We start from the raw sequence: 20,325 nt of genomic DNA, 5'->3' as shown, positions 1-20,325 counted from the left end.
TAATGGTTTACTTCCAGGCACCTATACCTTTTAATTAGGAACTTCTTGTAGTCTGGTGCAAACAGATGGCTTGACTTCATCACTCTGAGAGGCCATGCTCACACACAGTGGTGTTACCCTCAGGGGTAATCCCACCTGTCCAAAGCATTTATAACATTGTTGGTCCAAGTATATAGTGATTTTCTGACAGTTATGATCCTTTCAACGTCCCCTGTTCAAGGTCATCTGTCCTTCTACAGGAAAACAGTCTCTGGTATACTTACCCTTAGGCTTCACAGAGGCAGTAAAATAATTCTTAGCTCAATTATCATAAACACTGTGAGGCATGATTTCCTGTGGTTTGTGGTGGATGCAGCTGTGTGTATACATCTCATGCCTTTCATTCTCTCAGTCTCTAGCACATTATTGGAGATGCGTCCCGTCAGCGGCTTGTTGTCCGGGAAAGTGACCCTTCCGTGTTATTTCTCCATCATCCCGACCGTTGGACCTAGAAACAGAAATGCCTCCGGAACAGATCACCTGCGCATCAAATGGACAAAATTCGAGGGGGGTGTGGAGTCGACTGTTCTCGTCACCCAAAACGGCGTCATTAAGATTGGCTCTGGGTACAGGAGTCGCGTGTCTGTGCAGAGTCACCCGGAAGACATTGGCGATGCTTCTCTAACTATGGTGAAGCTCCGGGCAAGTGATGCTGGAACATACCGCTGTGAAGTAATGTTTGGGATTGAGGACACACAAGACACAGTTAGTTTAAATGTCGATGGTAAGATCGTTTTAACAGCTTCGTCTTCTCGCTTTCTCTCAAATTTCAAATATATATTTTAAAGACGCCATTGTTGTATCTGAAGCACATATGCTGCCAGTATGGGAAATTCCTCAAAACTAATTGATCAATGACAGTCATAACCAACGTAAATTATAGATAAATGAAAGTTCAGTCTGTTAAGTGGAACTGTTAATGGGAGAAAACCCGCAAGCACAGATTATCTAAATTGTTGAGGGATTTTAAGGTTGTTTTGGATCCTCCCAGATTATAGTTACAGTGTAAAAAAAGTTAAATGCTCTCCAATAAACTTTGCCTCTCGTAATGTCTTCCCTCTGTGCTTGGATACACTGGGATGCATCTTGACACTCGGAGACATCTTGTATGGGATGATTTATGGACAGGCCATGTGAAAGGATGGGATGGGTCAGCCCCGAACTGCTTTGGCTCTAGAATCACAGCACCACCCTGCTCTTAGCAAAGACACACTGCCATTTTAATTAGATCCATTACTCATTTAATTTGAATTTGTTTCAAAGCGACAATTATGGGGGTGGATGGAATGTCCCCTCGTTCAAATGAATGTCCCAACGCTGCTTGCTTTATTAATTTGTTTATAAGCAACTAGCAGACCTCTTCAGGACTAAAGCAGTTTGTATTAGTCTTCAAATTTATGGCGGCTGGTCACTGACAACAATGGCAGTAATACAATATGGCCCTATTAAACAAAACTGTTAATGGATGGAACGGTCTTTCTTAGGAGATGCTCATTTTTGTTTATTTTATGTGTTCTTTTGAACAGGCGTGGTGTTTCACTACAGGTCAAGGGTCAGCAGATACACTCTGAACTATGCACAAGCTGTGCAGACCTGCAGCGATGTCGGAGCAACCATCGTTACGGCAGAACAGCTGAGAGCTGCCTATGAGGATGGATTTGACCAGTGTGATGCTGGCTGGATTGCAGATCAAACAGTGAGGTTAGAAGCAACACTCACACACACTCTCTCACGCACACACACAAACGACCTGTACTTCTATATTCTCTACTGGCAATCCCAGTAATAAGTTCTAAACAATATGTCAACATGTTGATACAAAAAGGAAATTGCAAAAGCTAAACAAATGATAATTGTGTGCTATTTTTCAGTCGTGAGAAACTTGTTTCTCTCTGTGGATTGTTTCTATCTGTAGATATCCAATCACTAGACCAAGGCCTGGCTGCTTTGGAAATCTGCCTGGAAAACCTGGTGTCAGGTCTTATGGCAAACGCAGGCCCACAGAGACCTTCGACGTGTTCTGCTATGTGGATAAGCTTGAGGGTAAGAGTTTAGTATTCTGTTATTTCTTACAACTTATTTCATTTCAAAAATAAAATAATATAAAACTTCTTTACAAGGCCAAAAGTCCTGTGGTAATGTGAAAGAGCTGTAGTTTATCTGTTATATTTGCTCTATGCTGACATATTTCATGTGGTTTTAAACCACGGTTATGACCAAAAATGAATGTCGACCATATTGGCAATGAACATCTGTGGTATCTGTGAGTTTCTTTTCAATCCCAAGTCTTTCGTGAACATAAACTTGTTTTGCCGAATGTACATCATCTTATCAGAACATACTGTCAGGGGTTTTATTGGTAACACTTTACAATAAGGTTCGTTGGTAAACATTATTCAATTACCTTAGGTAACATGAACTATGAACAATACTTAAAATCGTATTAAATGTTTATTTCAACATTTACTAATACATTATTAAAATCAGTTTTTTTTTAACATTAGTTAATGCACCCTGAACTAACATGAATAATCATTGAACAGCTGGGTTTTTATTAACAAACATTAACAAATAAATACTGTAACATATGTATTGCTCATTGTTAGGTCATGTTAGTTAAAATACAATACAATAATAATGTTAACTAATGAACCTTATTGTAAAGTGTTACTGTTTTATTTGATAGCTGATAGTTTGAATGATAGTATTCTTTTAAAAATGACGTGTATTTCAAGTAATTTGCTAATAATGATTAGAAATTGTTGTTTGTAGAAGATTCTAGTTCTTTCAAAAGCCAGAATGACCAAAAAAAAAAAAAAAAAAAACGTTTTTAATTGTCATAACTTGTCAGGAGACTTAGTATACTTAATACCAATATATTCATTTTAGTGTTGTGACAGATATGAAAAACAACTAACATCAGAAAGAGCAAATGGAAAATGGATTCATAAAATGAACACCCTGTTGTATGCTGTGGTGTTTAATATGTCTCATTGCCTCATGAAAGAAGATTTGGGAATGTCTGCTGTATATTACTTAGACGTCATTAAAACCTCAGTTCTAGCTTTCGACAGCAACACCCAAGACTGCACTTAAACAACTCCCCCTCGTTTTTATTTTCATCCTTTTCACCACAGCATTTGTTTGAATATTTTTATTTATTTTCTGAAAGCTATTTAATTTATTTGTGTTTGTCATATTATTCAGGGTATTCCCCCTCCTCCCAGATCCAATATCCGGGGTTTTGATTCATTGACTGGCACTTTGATATTAATGTGTTCGCAAAACTTTAATAATGATGATTATTGCTTTTTAACATGTAAGCTGTTTTTATGACAAACTCAAAATTCAGCTAATTTCAGATATTTAATGTTTCTTTCATGTTTTTACTCCAGGCAATGTTTACTTCGCGCCTACAATGAAAAAGATGACCTTTGCTGAGGCCAAGGCGGAGTGTGAAAGCATGAATGCAGAGCTGGCCTCACCTGGTCAACTCCACGCTGCCTGGAGACAGGGCCTCGACCGATGCGATTATGGATGGCTGTCTGACGGCAGTGCCCGCCACCCGGTCTCCATACCCAGAAGTCAGTGTGGTGGTGGCCTGCTGGGTGTCCGCACCTTGTACCGCTACCGAAACCAAACAGGCTTCCCGGATCCCAGTATGAGGCTCGGAGCATACTGTTTCAAAGGTAAAGACTTTTCACTGAGCTCATGAAGTGTTTATGGTGTAATAAACGAACACCTGAATGCAAGAACAGCCACTTTACCAGCTGCTTTGACGTCATTTCTCACAGCAGGCATAAAATTGAAGCCCTTACCCCATTACACACTTACACATGAGCTCCAGACTTACTGTGAAGGCCTCTTAACGGCAGTAAATCAAAGCAGAATTTTAGTTAGAGTGCAAGGCTTTTAGTTAATTGAGGATCTTTTAGGTTGAGACACAGAGTATGGAAAAGTTTACATGAGAGTAGCTCATTCTCCAGTGATTCACTGATCTCACCCACTGCATTCTGGGTTGCCGCCCGTTTCTAAGGAAACCACTCTGGGCTTGGTTAACAAGAGTGTTTAAACACTCAGAGGTCCGTTATGCCACTGTAGTGCTTCATGGCTAAATGGCAGTTGCTTGTCAGACTTTGCTTTGTGGTGTTGTAGGTACTGAGACTTCAGAAAGACTTGATATTCTCATTGGCCAAGATGAGACGACCTCAAAAGAACACTATTATTCATTCTCTAAAGATAAACAGCACTGAGACATGTCAAAGTCAAGTTAGTCTAGAGCTACCTAGTTTAATGGCTCTGAGCAGCTATTTTCAATGCTGGTAGGGATGCAATACATATAAAGGGTATTATGGTATGACGGTTATTATAGATGTATTTATTTAGCAGCCAGTACTGGATATTTAAAATATTAAAATGTAATTTTCCCACATTTTAAATTTCAATGACCTTTCCTGTCATTAAACGCTAACCCTAAAGTTAAAACACTGGTAAATGTAAATCTCAAAATGAATATTCATTTTTTAAATTTTTATTTTGAGCATTATAATGTTTTGATGCCTAATTTCACTCGTAGCATTTAAAAACATTTTATTATTAGCCATCGGTGATCAAAATTGATATAAAAATAATAATTTTCAATTATTAAAACCTGGGAAGTATCTTGTTGCTGTCCCATTCGAGTCATTTTTGTTGGCATTAAAGTTCCTGATTTTTAACCCTTTCACGCGTACGATCACACCGGTGTTAAACATTAAACGTTTAGTGGCATTAAACCTCCTGATTTTTAAAAGACGATATGGTAACACTTTAGAGTACGGTTCCTTCGTTAATGAATAACTACACAAGAACCAATGAGTAACACAATATTAACAATCTAGTAACTATTATTAACTAACAAGAAACTCTGATTAATGAACTAGTAAGTAATAGCGCACATATGAATGTGTTAGTTCACTATTAACTAATCAATAACTTCTATTTTTTTTAATACTTCCCAGAGAACCACTGAAAAAGTTTATTAACAATCTAGTAACTACTAACTAAAAAGAAACTCTGATGAATTAGTAAGTAATAGTGCGCAGATGAAAGTGTTACTAGATACTTCTGTGGGAATTATTTGGATTTGTATTATAAAGTGAAGATCATTGGAACTAACTAGTAATGACTGAAGTGTTACTACATGATCTAGTCATATTTGTGCAACCAAACATTTAAGTCATTTCAAGCGTTTGAGATTTTTGGTGAACTTTAGTATACTTTTAGAAAATTTCTTTAGTAACATTTGAGTCATTACTAGTTAGTTCCCATGGTCTTCACTTTATAATACGAATCCAAATAATTCGTAATTCCCACATAAGTATGTAGTAACACTTTCATCTGCGCACTATTACTTACTAGTTTTTTAATCAAGAGTTTTTTTTTTTTTAGTTACTAGATTGTTAATAAACTTTTTCAGTAGTTCTCTGGGAAGCATTCAACAATGGTAGTTATTAATTAGTTAATAGTGAAGTACCACTTTCATCTGTGCGATATTACTTGTTAGTTAATGGTACTTACTAGATTGTTAATATTGCATTACTTACTGGTTCTAGTGTAGTTATTCATTAACGAAGGAACCATATTCTAAAGTGTTACCGAGGATATCTCTGCTTGTGTTGAACTTTCAGTGGAGATACTGTTCATGCACCAACAGCAACATTACACACTATTTCAAATGAAAAAAGTGAAATTGCAATCAACCACCCCATAACAGTCATGCATTTATAGCAATTGATGCATTTACATTTGTCTCTGAAAGGTAAGGATTGCTGTCTTTGAGTCGCCATTAAAAGGATAGTTCATCCAAAAATGAAAATTCTGTTACAATTTACTCACCATCAAGTCTGATTTTTTTTTTCCTCTTCTGAACTCAAAAGAGCACATTTTTTAAATATATCGGTAACCAAACAGTTCATGGGCCCTATTGATTTCCATAGTATTTTTTTTTAATAGTCAATATCTTGTCGGGTGAGTAAATGATGATCCTTTTTTTTTTTTTTCGTGGGATTTACTAAACAGGGCAAATTAATGTGAGAGCGCAATTCTAAAAAAAGTGCAGATCGGAGTGGAAAGTTGTGCATGTGATCTACCGATGACACGCAAATTAAAGAGCACCGACACAGCCGGATTATTTCCATAATGACCAACAAAATCTACCAAGAGCAACGCAAATTAGCGTCTGGTTTAAGACACCCTTAGTTAAATAATGGTGCAAATACCAGTAACCTGACTAGTGCAAACCATAGTGATTCATTTAAATACTCTCCTCCCATAAATTTTGCATTAGAATGGGAAACTCAGCCGTAAAAATAACCCTGTCCACGCCTTTACACAGCAATTTGTTTCTTTAGTATATCCTGAGAGTGGTTTTTTTAATTCCAAAAAAAGAGTTTGCTCTGGAGCGAGCTGTAAGTAAATCTGGCCTTTATTTGCATAATACAGAGCTACTACCTCTTCTGTAATATCTTTTTCAGATGCACAGTACAGACCTATTGCCATCAACAAACATGAAAAAGTGCTTAGGTGTTACCTGCTCCTTTTTTTCCTGACTCTTTACACTGTCAGACTTTCTGTTCTTCCTGTCATTTGCACCAGCACTTATCTGAACGGACATGCGGATAAAGGAGAGCGCTACTTCCAGAGCTCTAAAATCAGTGCGTCTCGCTAACCCCTGACCTGGGGGGTTTATCTTTTCAACTGAGGTTAATTTAGACAGCATACCCCCTGCCAGGCAGGGCACTCACCCAGAATGACAGCCACTGACTGCTGTGATAAGTAATGGACCTGGGGTTCACCCTAAACCTCGACACTGTGACCTCTGTATTTGTTTGGTCTATTTCAAGTCTGTTAAGCCTCTCTGATCCATGTGGCATTGAGTGCTGTTCAAGTGTTTTCTCTTACATGATGCGTTTGGTTCTCATGTTCTTTTGCCCTGTGATGACTACGAATGTTTGATATAGTGGCAAATGTGCATAAAATCACATTAGCTAATCAGGCTGGATTAGGATGACAAATGTTAGGATGTTTTCGCCCTTCACCACACCTTGCCACATTGTAACATCCCAAACCATCAGAAAATGCACCACATGAATGAGAGACATTTTTATTAAGGGGAAAAGTACCTCATGGCTGACATCAGATTGAATAGAAAGAGCCTGGAGATAATAGAGAACAGCTGGAGCCTTGGCTGCGAGCCTGTTGTATTTGAAGATGACACTTTTTTGTGTGAACACAGGGTAATTAAGTGCTAAACAGCCATTAAGAGCATGTAAGCTGTTTGTGTGAAAAAACTTCAATTTGCATAATAATTTTTAGGTTGTTGGAACCATTCTGACACCATTCAGATAAAACAAATCCACTGAATAGTTTAAAGCCAAGTTAATCTGAGGTAATCTGATGAGCTATTCTCGTCAACCAAACTTAAGCATTGCACACAATGAAATGTACTTAGATATAATGCTTTGAAAAAAAAAAAGACTAATATTTGAAGGTGAAAATCACTTTCAAATTGCAACAATTTAAAAAGCTTTATGACCTAAGTGTGTTTAAACAATTTTAGGACTTTCGAGGACTCTTGAGAACAATATAATTAAATCATGCCTTGTTTCGGCAATACTGGGATAATGTTTCATAATAATTTAATTATAATAATCATACAACCAAGCATTATGTCCATAATGTGCAAGCTGCTGTGTGAAAAACAGAAAGATTTCCATAGCAGAGGACTGTCCGAAAATCCAGTTTACAATATTTTTGATAAAGTGGCGAAAAGTAGACAATACATACCAGTAGATCAAACCATAGTACCCGTCTGACAAAAAAAAAAAATGGTAATACTTTTATATATTTCTATAAACAAAAATAATCCGATTAAATGGATGCAAGCTGATAACCAATTACTCTGTTTAAACTACAGGTTAATTGTTTGGGGTCAGTACGATTTTTCTCTCGTGTCTCGAAGTCTCTCGTGCTCCCTATTCGCCTTATTCACTTGGCGGCCATTTTGAAAATGGAACGCCGCTGAGGGGTACACTCACCCGGAAGGATGCATGCGACGCAGCAGCACCAGCAATGAAAACTCGCAGTGCGGACCACCAATCATTCCGAATTAACGATGCAAAATGTGAAGCAAAGTGCCAGTGACTGAAACATCCCCCGGGCTGTGTTAATTAAGGGATACAGTACCTGTATCGGAGGTTTTATCCACGACATTGAACGTAAGAATGGACGCCAATTTACCTCAGTTTCTGCAAGCTTGTAGGAAGTTGACTGTGTACTATTAGAATCTATACAAATCCATTACCATCATTATTTTTATTCTTTATGAATCTATACATATATGTAAACTTGTATTGTCACCATAGCAGCTTATCATTGTCAGTGTGTAACAGGATCAGTCCCTGTCAGACCTTAAAATCACTTCTCCTCTTTCCTTTTACATACATGTGAGTGATTTGATTGTTTTACATGCATGTGTGTGTATGTAAGCTACTGGATGTGTATCTATCTAAACAATAAAGTACAATTGTATCTAACATAGTAACTTACACAGTCAACAACTCCATATTACAGCTTAGCTTACTAACGTTAATTACCTCTGGCTGCTGCAAGCTCGCAGAAACTGGCAAGGCGTCCATTCCTACGTTCAATGTCGTGGATAAAACCTCCGATACAGGTACTGTATCCCTTAATTAACACAGCCCGGGGGATGTTTCAGTCACTGGCACTTTGCTTCACATTTTGCATCGTTAATTCGGGCAGACAGGAATGATTGGTGGTCCGCATTGCGAGTTTTCATTGCTGGTGCTGCTGCGTCGCATGCATCCTTCCGGGTGAGTGTACCCCTCAGCGGCGTTCCATTTTCAAAATGGCCGCCAAGTGAATAAGGCGAATAAGGCTGCATTTCTTTGAATACAGTAAAAATAGTAATATTGTGAAATATTGTTGAAATTTAAAATAACTGTTTTCTATTTGAAGATATTTAAAAATGTTATTCATGTCAAGGCAAAGCTGAATTAGCATCATTACTTCAGTCTGTCACGATCCTTCAGAAATTACAACGTGATCTCATGAGAATACGTATGTATTTGTACGTAAAGTGTCGTTCTATCATACGTATATATAATTACGTTTTATATGCGCAGAAACATATAATACTGACGTATTTACAGTACTAAAACGTAAAATTTTTACGTATTGACAGCACAAAAACGTAATTTATTTACGTATGAACAAATCCACCGACGTACATATCTGTACATATCACAATTTATGCATAATAATATCGTAGCATTATGTTTTGACTCTATTGCATTCCACTGTCTTATTAATGAAGTTTTCAGTCGCATTTATTGATATAAAGTAGTTTGTTACATAGTTTTAAGGAATTGTTATGGGTAGGTTTAGAGGTACGAGTAGGATTGGTGGTTCAAAATATATTTTAATGCTATATTGTTACTAAAACTGCCCTTTCCCGACACATCTGTCCGTTACGTTCTATCCTTTCTATATTAAGTATAAAATGGGTATGTTTAGGTTTGGGATTAGGGTTATGGGATCTTACATTTATCTATAAAATGATAAAAAGGGAAATTATACAGATGTCTTTATGATATAGAATATTCGTGAATAGTTTACCTTTTGTAGCTGTAAAAACGTAATCATGTTACGTTTAAATGTTGCAGATACGTCTATACGCCCCCCCCCCCTCAGCATTTATTTGAAATAATAGTTTTTTTCAACAATGTGAAATTCTTTACTGTCATTATTTGATCAATTGAATGCATAAATAAGGATTTAAATGAGGATTAAGTTAGTGTAGTGGTAGTGTAGGGAAAAGGTAGTGTATTTTGATATGAATTTTGATTGCCTACTTTTATGTTTTGATGTATTTATATTGAATGCACCCGTCTGCTCATGTTTGAGTGCATGTCTATAATACAAAATATTGAAATATTGGGTAAATATTGTGACAATTATTTTCTCCATATAGGCCCCTCTAAGCTTTTGTTCAACCAGTCCTCCTGGGTGGATGTCGCAATCAAAAGTGGTACAACTATGCAGCCCACTACTACATTCTTTGCCACCGAGACCACCAGAGGCCAGACATCTGAGGCCAGTCCCTCTCACACATCACAGGCCACCTCTGATGACGACCTGTCTCTTACCGACGCCCCTTCTATGTTTTCTACAAGCATGACACCACCAAAGACAAGCCACTTCCCTGACAGACTAGAATCCATCAATACACCATATGCAGCTGCAGTCAGTGTGAAATCTGAGGCAAGCGTCCCCACGACAAAAGTTCCAGATTTTGATATTAGTGATTTTGGCACTGAGAAGGCTGACGATGAAGCAAAAGTTCGTGGAGATGTGGTCCGTGACGAGCTTACTACTGCCACTCCCACCGCCACGGAAGAACTAATGGAGGAACCAGAGGATAAGAGTATCATTGAAGTGAGGACCGTTCTACCTGATATTTTACTTTCAGGCTCACTAAGCACAAAACCAATGTTCGCAGTTGGGAAAACAGAGGAATCCATTCTGGTTGATATTACAACAGACAGAGTTTTAGAACCAGAATCCTCTGGAGTAACATTAGTAAACACTGTAGAATCTGGACACACATCTGAATCGTCCTCACTTAGCGAATCCATCACTCAAAGTGATCGTGATAAATTCCCAACCCAGATTCTGACTCACTCAGCTAGTGAGACCAGTAATGGTAAAGATGAAGCTGAATCACATGCTTCCACACAGTCATCCTTCTCATTGGCAACAGGGGACACTTTTCTTGAGAGCGCTAACTCTACTGTTTTCTCTGAGTATGAAGATGAGACTAGGGTTGGGGTTGTTATGGCGGACCCCCCTCCTCTGTCTACACAGAGATCCACAAGCTCAGAACCTGAACCTTCAGAGACCTCCAGTGGAGTTCCAGTCACTGATTCTACAGTTACACCCACTGTTTTTATGCAAAGCTCAGAACCTGGAGAAACATCTACTGGAACCTCCAAATCTACACAAAAAGTGTCTCAAACACTCACCAGCTATTCGGAAAGCGAAACTGCTGAATTGATTGACCGTGTGACAAAGTCACAAGGTTTAACTACACCTAGTTCAGCCACAGTTGCTTCGGCAGCAGAGATAACAACACCTTCACTTACTCACCAAGAAACATCACAGATGAACATCACAGAAGAAGCTGCCTTAGGCCCTTCAAAGGCACCCAAGGAGACACTAACAGAGGCCATGCACACCTCCACTGATTCTAAAGATCTAGGTATGATATCTTCTTTACTTTGAGGCTGAGGCTGGGATTTAGTGGGTTTGAAGGGAAAGTATATGATGAACGTATTCTATGTGCATAAAGCATTTTCTCAAAATCATCATCTAATTTTTGACAGAGGTGGCATTTAGGGGCTTTTGCATCTGAAGTCTTCACTTTAATCAAATAGGGGAATTGATTTTTAACACTGTGATTCAAACTGGTCCGCGTTGTGTTCGATAGGACCTAGCATAAAAAAAAGAAAGAAAAAGGAAATAAAACCAAAAACAAATATGTGGTCAAACAAAAACACATGCAGATTTATAAACACACACACACACATTCATGCTGGCATGAATTTACGATTGAGCAATTTTGAAGCTCAAGGACAGAAACCGTCACATTCTCTGCTCCACAGACACAACATAAGTTGTCAGGTCTGATCTGTTAATGACAGACTGCATTTGGCTTGTTTTCAGTACAGATTACATTTAGTTTAGAGAGCTGTTTGTTAGGGGATGCCCTAGCAAATCTGTTCTCCCTGTGATTTCTGTCAGTGACTGCAGGCTTGGTTGGCAGGATGAGGCTTTGGACCCTTACCAGCATAAACATAGAGTTCTGTTAGTGCACTGATGTCTGGACACTACAACATGGCTGATGTCATCTCTACAGCAGAGTCTCATCTGTATAGAGACAGCTGAGTAAGTGGCAGTGAAGAGATTGTGAGAATAGTATTTTTCTGTTGGCCTACTTGTTTGTTTGTATGAAATAAGCAAAAGACCAAAGGAAAGCCAGGGTGTAATAATGATATATTACACATTTTATGTCAAAATATTATGACACAAAGATTAAACTATGAGTTCAGGACATTACCCAGGATGCTTAGGGCAGTGAGGTAATGATTTAGGTACAAAAGCACATTTGTGCCTGTATTCAGCCCCGTGCACTACTCCCTTTTTTGAGCATGCTCCAGCTTGTTTCAACAGACGCATAAAATGATGCTGGGAACATTGGGTTTGACCATTCCCCTGTGTTTGAAAGTTGGGCAATAGGCAAACAAATGACAATGAGAGGAGGAGATTTTTTTTTTTCTGTATTCAGTCTGTCCAGACTCATATTGGCTGAACCAGGTGTCTGCAGATATTATCCTTTGTCTCGGCAGGTATTCCCCAACATTAGCTACTAATCTGGAAACTAAACTAAAGTTTGGCTTGTGGGAAATATTAGTCCTTTTCCAACCTTGCATATCAGTAGCTTTGTGGGATGTTTAACTGATATGTCCAACTTTTCAGTAAGATGAAATGGTAGATATTTAGGGATTTAGTTTGTGTCATGTTTACTAAGTCAAGAAGGAACTTGATGTCTGTCTTTCTCTGGACTCTGATGACAATTTTTGTGGAAAGAATCAGTTGTTGTGGGGTCTGTTAGTGTGCCAAATTGTGTTGTTGGTTGTAAGGGTCCAGTATATAACTTAGGCAGTTTACCTGAAACATTTGCCATTTCTTTTTGGCTATATTTGGGCCAAGACTTTTAATATGGCATAACTACACAGCCTCAACTATTAAATCTGGTGAGATTATACTGTGCCTATACATTGCCTGATACATTGGGGGTGTTTAAATTCACAGCTCTTCAGGACGATACGGTATTAAATAGAAAATAAATAAAACTGTTACTACGTGTAAAGAACCATTTTTTTTAGAGTGTAGCTGTTATTTGTATGAATAATTTTGAATAGGAATGCTCACTGAAACACTGTTTATTTTTTAAAGAAGGGCATTTGATACTGTTTCAAATGTGAAGTGAGAACATTGATCAAAGAAATTAGGATTGAAACAGTGTGGATATAGACAGTTGTTAGTAATTATAATGAAGACAAAAGAAAATAATAATTAGAGCCATAACAAGCCCAGAGAGGTGTGAATGTGTGCAGGAAAGACTGAAACTGAATGGGGTGATATATTGAGACAATACACTGAATTGATGATTAGAAAATAACAAAAAAAAATATATATAGTTAACATTTTAGAGTCTTCTGAAAACTATTTACATGAGATTATCTGTAAAAACATTTAATAAAACTCAGAATTATATACATTTTCATATTTAAAATACAACATGGTCACACATGTGGCTTTAGCTGCAGTGGATTTCTAGATTAATACAATGCCAACTTTTATACTCATAATATTTCATAAAAATACTTTTAAAAATATAAAAATACTTAAAAAAAATACTCTAATAACTTTCCAAAATTTTGTAGCCACAAGGGTCTGCTTTCAAATGAGACCATACTTGTGCTTTTAGTGCAAAGGGGTCATAAAGTCTGTCTGCTTTAGTTTGGGTATGCCGTTTGGGGATTCTTTTTTTTTTTAAAGCGGGGGTGCTGGTTAACAGGTTAAACGTTTGTCATTTTGTCACACCCACAGAAAAGGGCCAATGAATTTAATCCCATGTTTCTTTGATCCCCCTTTTTTCAACAGATAATCAAAACCTGATGCCTTTCGTAGAAAAACATCCTCACATTCCCCAGTTGGTACACATTCCTGAGATACCTGCTGATCTTCTTCCCATTGATCAGGAGACTGTTGTGGCAAGTGGGGATTTCTTGTCCTCTTTAGCCATTTCCATGACCCCAACAGTCAGCTTCATAAATGGCAAGCTTGAGGGGACACTTCATCCTAAAGATGTGGCAGAAGAAGTTAGAGGAGATAAGTTTGGAAGTGATTCCCTTACAGTAAACAACTTAAGTGAACAAATTGAAACAATATTTGAATTTGATAGTTCATTAGTGGAGGCTGGCAGAACATCACATGAATCATTGGTGTCAGGATCTTCAATGGTGTCCCCAGGAGGAATAGTAGTAGAATCCACTCTCCCATTAACTCCCATATCAATTAGTGAAGAGGAGATTCTCATATCTGAAGGAACTGTCATTCCAAGCATTTCAATGACGACAACTGAAAAACAACCTTCTGTAAAATATGTACACCCAATAGGATCAACAGATATTCCTTTGGATCTTGATGACTCTACTAAGTTATCTATATCTCATTCAGTGCACAGTACTATCTCTATAACAGAAGAAAAAGACAAAGATACAGCTGCTATAACACAGGTCATGGGAATGACAACTCAGAAAGATGATTTGACTAAAACGACAACACCCACAGATATTTCTGCCATAGAGTCTACTTCTGAACATAAGGACCATTTGGATACAGACGAAGAAGGCGTAGGTGTTCAGACGCCTGAAGTGTTCACTTTGACTCTGCCTACTCAAGTACATAGTACAACAACAAATGAACTGGGCATAATATTTACACCTAGACCATCATCGAGCGAGACTGTTAAAATGCAGAAAGAGGAAGCTTCACAATCCATGATACCATCAACAAAGAATTTAGGGATGACCACAGCAAAAGATGAGCTTTCGCCATCACATTTTTCTTCACTTTTACAGTCTTCAGAGTCTGAAGCTTCAGTTGATGAGACATCTTATATGTTTAACACCACAACAATAAGTTCGGAATTATATACAATGACCAAATCAGACCAAGAGCTCAATAAAACCACAACAACAATCTCAGCATCCAGCTTAACAGATGCCGAGACAAGAAAAGATCAGATAACTGATGTACATGGTAGAGAACCTGTTTCCTATACTGATTCTACTTCATCAAGCACAGTGCATACAGTAAGTACTATGGAATCAACTGGACGAATCGTCACAAGTAAAGATATTACATCACATACAGCAACAACAACAGCAGCGATCGTGATAGAGGACAAAGACTTGTCAGCAAAACCATCTGAGTCCACCACCATTTATGTTTCTGAGTCAATTTCATCCTCTGCTCAGCCTGAACATTTAGACAAGACATTATCTGAAAGCACTGTCACAATGACCTCAGAGATGACAACCGGTAAAGATTTGCTGACCCCGAGGATTTTTTCAAGCTTGCCATCAACAGAGTCCGAAGCATCAGAAGATGACACCTCTGAAATGTTTAGCAAAATTTTCACAACAACAAGTTCACTGTACATAACAATTAAATCAGACCAGGAACTCACCAAAACAACAGGAAACATCTCAGTGTCTAGCTCATCAGATGAAGTGGGGACAGGAGATCAGACAACTGAGACGCATAGTAGAGAACCTGTTTCCTCTCTTGACTCTACATCATCAAGCACAGTACATACATTAACATCACTGAGTACTGAGCACTCAACGGGACAAATATTCACAAGTCAAGATGTTACTTCACAAACAGCAACAACCACAGTGACTGTAATGGAGGACAAAGAGCTGTTATCAAAACAATCGGAGTCCACCATCATTGATGTACCAGAGACACTTTCCTCCTCTGCTCAGACTGAACATTTAGACAAGACATTTTCTGAAAGAACAGTCACAATGGCCTCAGATATGACCACAACCAAAGGTCTGCTGTCACCATCAAGTTATTTTTCAAACTTGCCATCAACAGAGTCTGAAGCATCAGGAGATGACACCTCTGAAATGGTTAGCAAAGATTTATCAACCAGTTCCTCAATTCATACTACAACAAAATCAGATGGAGATCTCACTAAAACACTGTCTGACATAACAGAAACAATCTCAGTGTCCACCTCATCAGATACTTCAGTTACACAAGATCAGACAACTGATACACATAGTAGAGAACCTGTTTCCTCTCTTGACTCTACATCATCAAGCACAGTACATACATTAACATCACTGAGTACTGAGCACCCAACGGGACAAACATTCAAAATTCAAGATGCTATTTCACATACAGCAGCAACCACAGTGACTGTGGTTCAGGACAAAGTGATGTCATCAAAACCATCTGAGTCCACCATCATTGATGTTTCAGAGACACTTTCCTCCTCTTCTCAGACTGAACATTTAGACCAGACATTATCTGAAAGTGCTTTCACAATGACCTCAGAGATGACAACTAGTAAAGATTTGCTGTCCCCAAGTATTTTTTCAAGCTTTCCATCAACAGAGTCAGAAGCATCAGGAGATGACACCTCTGAAATGTTTAGCAAAGATTTCACAACAACTAGTTCATTGTACATAACAAGCCAATCAGACCAAGAACTCACCACAACCACAGGACACATCTCAATGTCCAGCTTATCACATGCAGTGGCTACAGGAGATCAGACAACTGAGATGCATAGTAGAGAACCTGTTTCCACTCTTGACTCTACTGTAACTAGTACCGTTCATATATTTACATCAATGAACACTGGGGTCTCAAAAGGAAGAACAGTCACAAGTCAAGATGTTATTTCACATACAGCACCAACCACAGTGACTATGATGGATGACAAAAAGCTGTCAGTTAAACCATCTGAGTCCACCATCATTAATATTTCAGAGACACTTTCCACCTCAACTCAGACTGAACATTTAGACAGGACAATATCTGAAAGTGCTGTCACAATGATCTCAGAGATGACAACTAGTAAAGATTTGCTGTCCCCGAGGATTTTTTTAAGCATGCCATCAACAGAGTCTGAAGCATCAGGAGATGACACCTCTGAAATGTTTAGCAAAGATTTGTCAACCAGTTCCTCACTTCACACTACAACAAAATCAGACGGAGATCTCACTAAAACACTGTCTGACATAACGAAAACAATCTCAATGTCCACTTTATCAGATACTTTAGTTACACAAGATCAGACAACTGAGACACATAGTAGAGAACCTGTTTCCTCTCTTGACTCTACATCATCAAGCACAGTACATACATTAACATCACTGAGTACTGAGCACCCAACGGGACAAACATTCACAAGTCAAGATGTTACTTCACATACAGCAGCAACCACAGTGACTGTAATGGAGGACAAAGAGCTGTTATCAAAACAATCTGAGTCCACCATCATTGATGTTTCAGAGACACTTTCCTCCTCTGCTCACACTGAACATTTAGACCAGACATTATCTGAAAGTGCTTTCACAATGTCCTCAGAGATGACAACCGGTAACGATTTGCTGTCCCCGAGTATTTTTTCAAGCTTGCCAACAACAGACTCAGAAGCATCAGGAGATGACACCTCTGAAATGTTTAGCAAAGATTTCAAAACAACTAGTTCATTGTACATAACAAGCAAATCAGACCAAGAACTCACCACAACCACAGGACACGTCTCAGTGTCCAGCTCATCACATGCAGTGGCTACAGGAGATCAGACAACTGAGATGCATAGTAGAGAACCTGTTTCCACTCTTGACTCTACTGTAACTAGTACCCTACATACATTTACATCATTGAACACTGGGGTCTCAAAAGGAAGAGCAGTCACAAGTCAAACTGTTATTTCACATACAGCACCAACCACAGTGACTATGATGGATGACAAAAAGCTGTCAGTTAAACCATCTGAGTCAACCATCATTAATGTTTCAGAGACACTTTCCACCTCAACTCAGACTGAACATTTAGACAGGACATTATCTGAAAGTGCTGTCACAATGACCTCAGAGATGACAACTGGTGAAGATTTGTTGTCCCCGAGTATTTTTTCAAGCTTGCCATCAACAGAGTCTGAAGCATCAGGAGATGACACCTCTGATATGTTTAGCAAAGATTTATCAACCAGTTCCTCAATTCATACTACAACAAAATCAGACGGAGATCTCACTAAAACACTGTCTGAGTCTGAAATAACGGAAACAATCTCAATGTCCACCTTATCAGATTCTTTGGTTACACAAGATCAGACAACTGAGACACAAAGTAGACAACCTTTTTCCTCTCTTGAGTCTACATCATCAAGCACAGTACATACATTAACATCACTGAGTACTGAGCACTCAACGGGACAAACATTCAAAAGTCAAGATGCTATTTCACATACAGCAGCAACCACAGTGACTGTTGTTCAGGACAAAGAGCTGTTATCAAATCCATCTGAGTCCACCATCCGTGATGTTTCAGAGACACTTTCCTCCTCTTCTCAGACTGAACATTTAGACCAGACATTATCTGAAAGTGCTTTTACAATGTCCTCAGACATGACAACCGGTAAAGATTTGCTGTCCCCGAGTATTTTTTCAAGCTTGCCATCAACAGTGTCGGAAGCATCAGGAGATGACACCTCTGATATGTTTAGCAAAGATTTCACAACAACTAGATCATTGTACATAACGAGCAAATCAGACCAAGAACTCACCAAAACCACAGGACACATCTCAATGTCCAGCTCAACAGATGCAGTGGCTACAGGAGATCAGACAACTGAGATGCATAGTAGAGAACCTGTTTCCACTCTTGACTCTATTGCAACTAGTACCATTCATACATTTACATCATTGAACACTGGGGTCTCAAAAGGAAGAAAAGTCACAAGTCAAGATGTTATTTCACATACAGCACCAACCACAGTGACTATGATGGATGACAAAAAGCTGTCAGTTAAACCATCTGAGTCCACCATCATTAATGTTTCAGAGACACTTTCCTCCTCTGCTCAGACTGAACATTTAGACAAGACATTATCTGAAAGTACAGTCACAATTATCTCAGAGATGACAACTAGTAAATATTTGCTGTCCCCGAGTATTTTTTCAAGCTTGCCATCAACAGAGTCTGAAGCATCAGGAGATGACACCTCTGAAACGTTTAGCAAAGATTTGTCAACCAGTTCCTCACTTTACACTACAACAAAATCAGACGGAGATCTCACAAAAACACTGTCTGATATAACAGAAACAATCTCAGTATCTACCGCATCCGATACTCTAGTTACTCATGATCAGACAACTGAGACACATAGTAGACAACCTGTTTCCTCTCTTGACTCTACATCAAGCACAGTACATACATTAACATCACTGAGTACTGAGCACTCAACGGGACAAACATTCACAAGCCAAGATGTTACTTCACATACAGCAACAACCAATGTGACTGTAATGGAGGACAAAGAGCTGTTATCAAAACAATTGGAGTCCACCACCATTCATGTTCCAGAGACACATTCCTTCTCTACTCAGAGTGAACATTTAGACAAGACATTTTCTAAAATTACAGTCACAATGGCCTCAGATATGACAATGGCCAAAGGTCTGCTGTCACCATCAAGTTATTTTTCAAGCTTGCCATCAACAGAGTCTGAAGCATCAGGAGATGACACCTCTGAAATGTTTAGCAAAGATTTGTCAACCAGTTCCTCAATTCACACTACAACAAAATCAGACGGAGATCTCACTAAAACACTGTCTGAGTCTGATATAACGGAAACAATCTCAATGTCCACCTTATCAGATACTTTAGTTACACAAGATCGGACAACTGAGACACATAGTAGAGAACCTGTTTCCTCTCTTGACTCTACATCATCAAGCACAGTACATACATTAACATCACTGAGTACTGAGCACCCAACAGGACAAACATTCAAAATTCAAGATGCTATTTCACATACAGCAGCAACCACAGTGACTGTGGTTCAGGACAAAGTGCTGTCATCAAAACCATCTGAGTCCACCATCATTGATGTTTCAGAGACACTTTCCTCCTCTTCTCAGACTGAACATTTAGACCAGACATTATCTGAAAGTGCTTTCACAATGACCTCAGAGATGACAACTAGTAAAGATTTGCTGTCCCCAAGTATTTTTTCAAGCTTTCCATCAACAGAGTCAGAAGCATCAGGAGATGACACCTCTGAAATGTTTAGCAAAGATTTCACAACAACTAGTTCATTGTACATAACAAGCCAATCAGACCAAGAACTCACCACAACCACAGGACACATCTCAATGTCCAGCTTATCACATGCAGTGGCTACAGGAGATCAGACAACTGAGATGCATAGTAGAGAACCTGTTTCCACTCTTGACTCTACTGTAACTAGTACCGTTCATATATTTACATCATTGAACACTGGGGTCTCAAAAGGAAGACCAGTCACAAGTCAAGATGTTATTTCACATACAGCACCAACCACAGTGA

The 20,325-nt window shown here is 38.6% G+C and overlaps 1 protein-coding gene across 1 annotated transcript in view; it reads left to right on the top strand.

Annotated features, from left to right (window-relative positions):
• The first annotated feature begins 396 nt into the window (after positions 1-396).
• Positions 397-20,325, top strand: part of vcana (versican a) — a 46,675-nt gene continuing 26,746 nt past the window's right edge. The window contains exons 1-8 of the mRNA XM_089130696.1: positions 397-763; positions 1,566-1,740; positions 1,955-2,082; positions 3,435-3,728; positions 10,073-11,359; positions 13,828-16,419; positions 16,513-18,919; positions 18,995-20,294. Of these exons, the coding sequence (XP_088986822.1) occupies positions 412-763; positions 1,566-1,740; positions 1,955-2,082; positions 3,435-3,728; positions 10,073-11,359; positions 13,828-16,419; positions 16,513-18,919; positions 18,995-20,294 (8,535 nt within the window). The 5' untranslated portion in view covers positions 397-411. The remainder of the gene's footprint in view (positions 764-1,565; positions 1,741-1,954; positions 2,083-3,434; positions 3,729-10,072; positions 11,360-13,827; positions 16,420-16,512; positions 18,920-18,994; positions 20,295-20,325) is intronic.

The sequence above is a fragment of the Pimephales promelas genome, chromosome 4 (assembly GCF_988280905.1).
Source record: "Pimephales promelas chromosome 4, fPimPro1.hap1.1, whole genome shotgun sequence".
Taxonomy (NCBI): domain Eukaryota; kingdom Metazoa; phylum Chordata; class Actinopteri; order Cypriniformes; family Leuciscidae; genus Pimephales; species Pimephales promelas.
The sequence above is the reverse complement of the archived record's forward strand: the minus strand, read 5'-3'. Positions and strand labels throughout refer to the sequence as shown.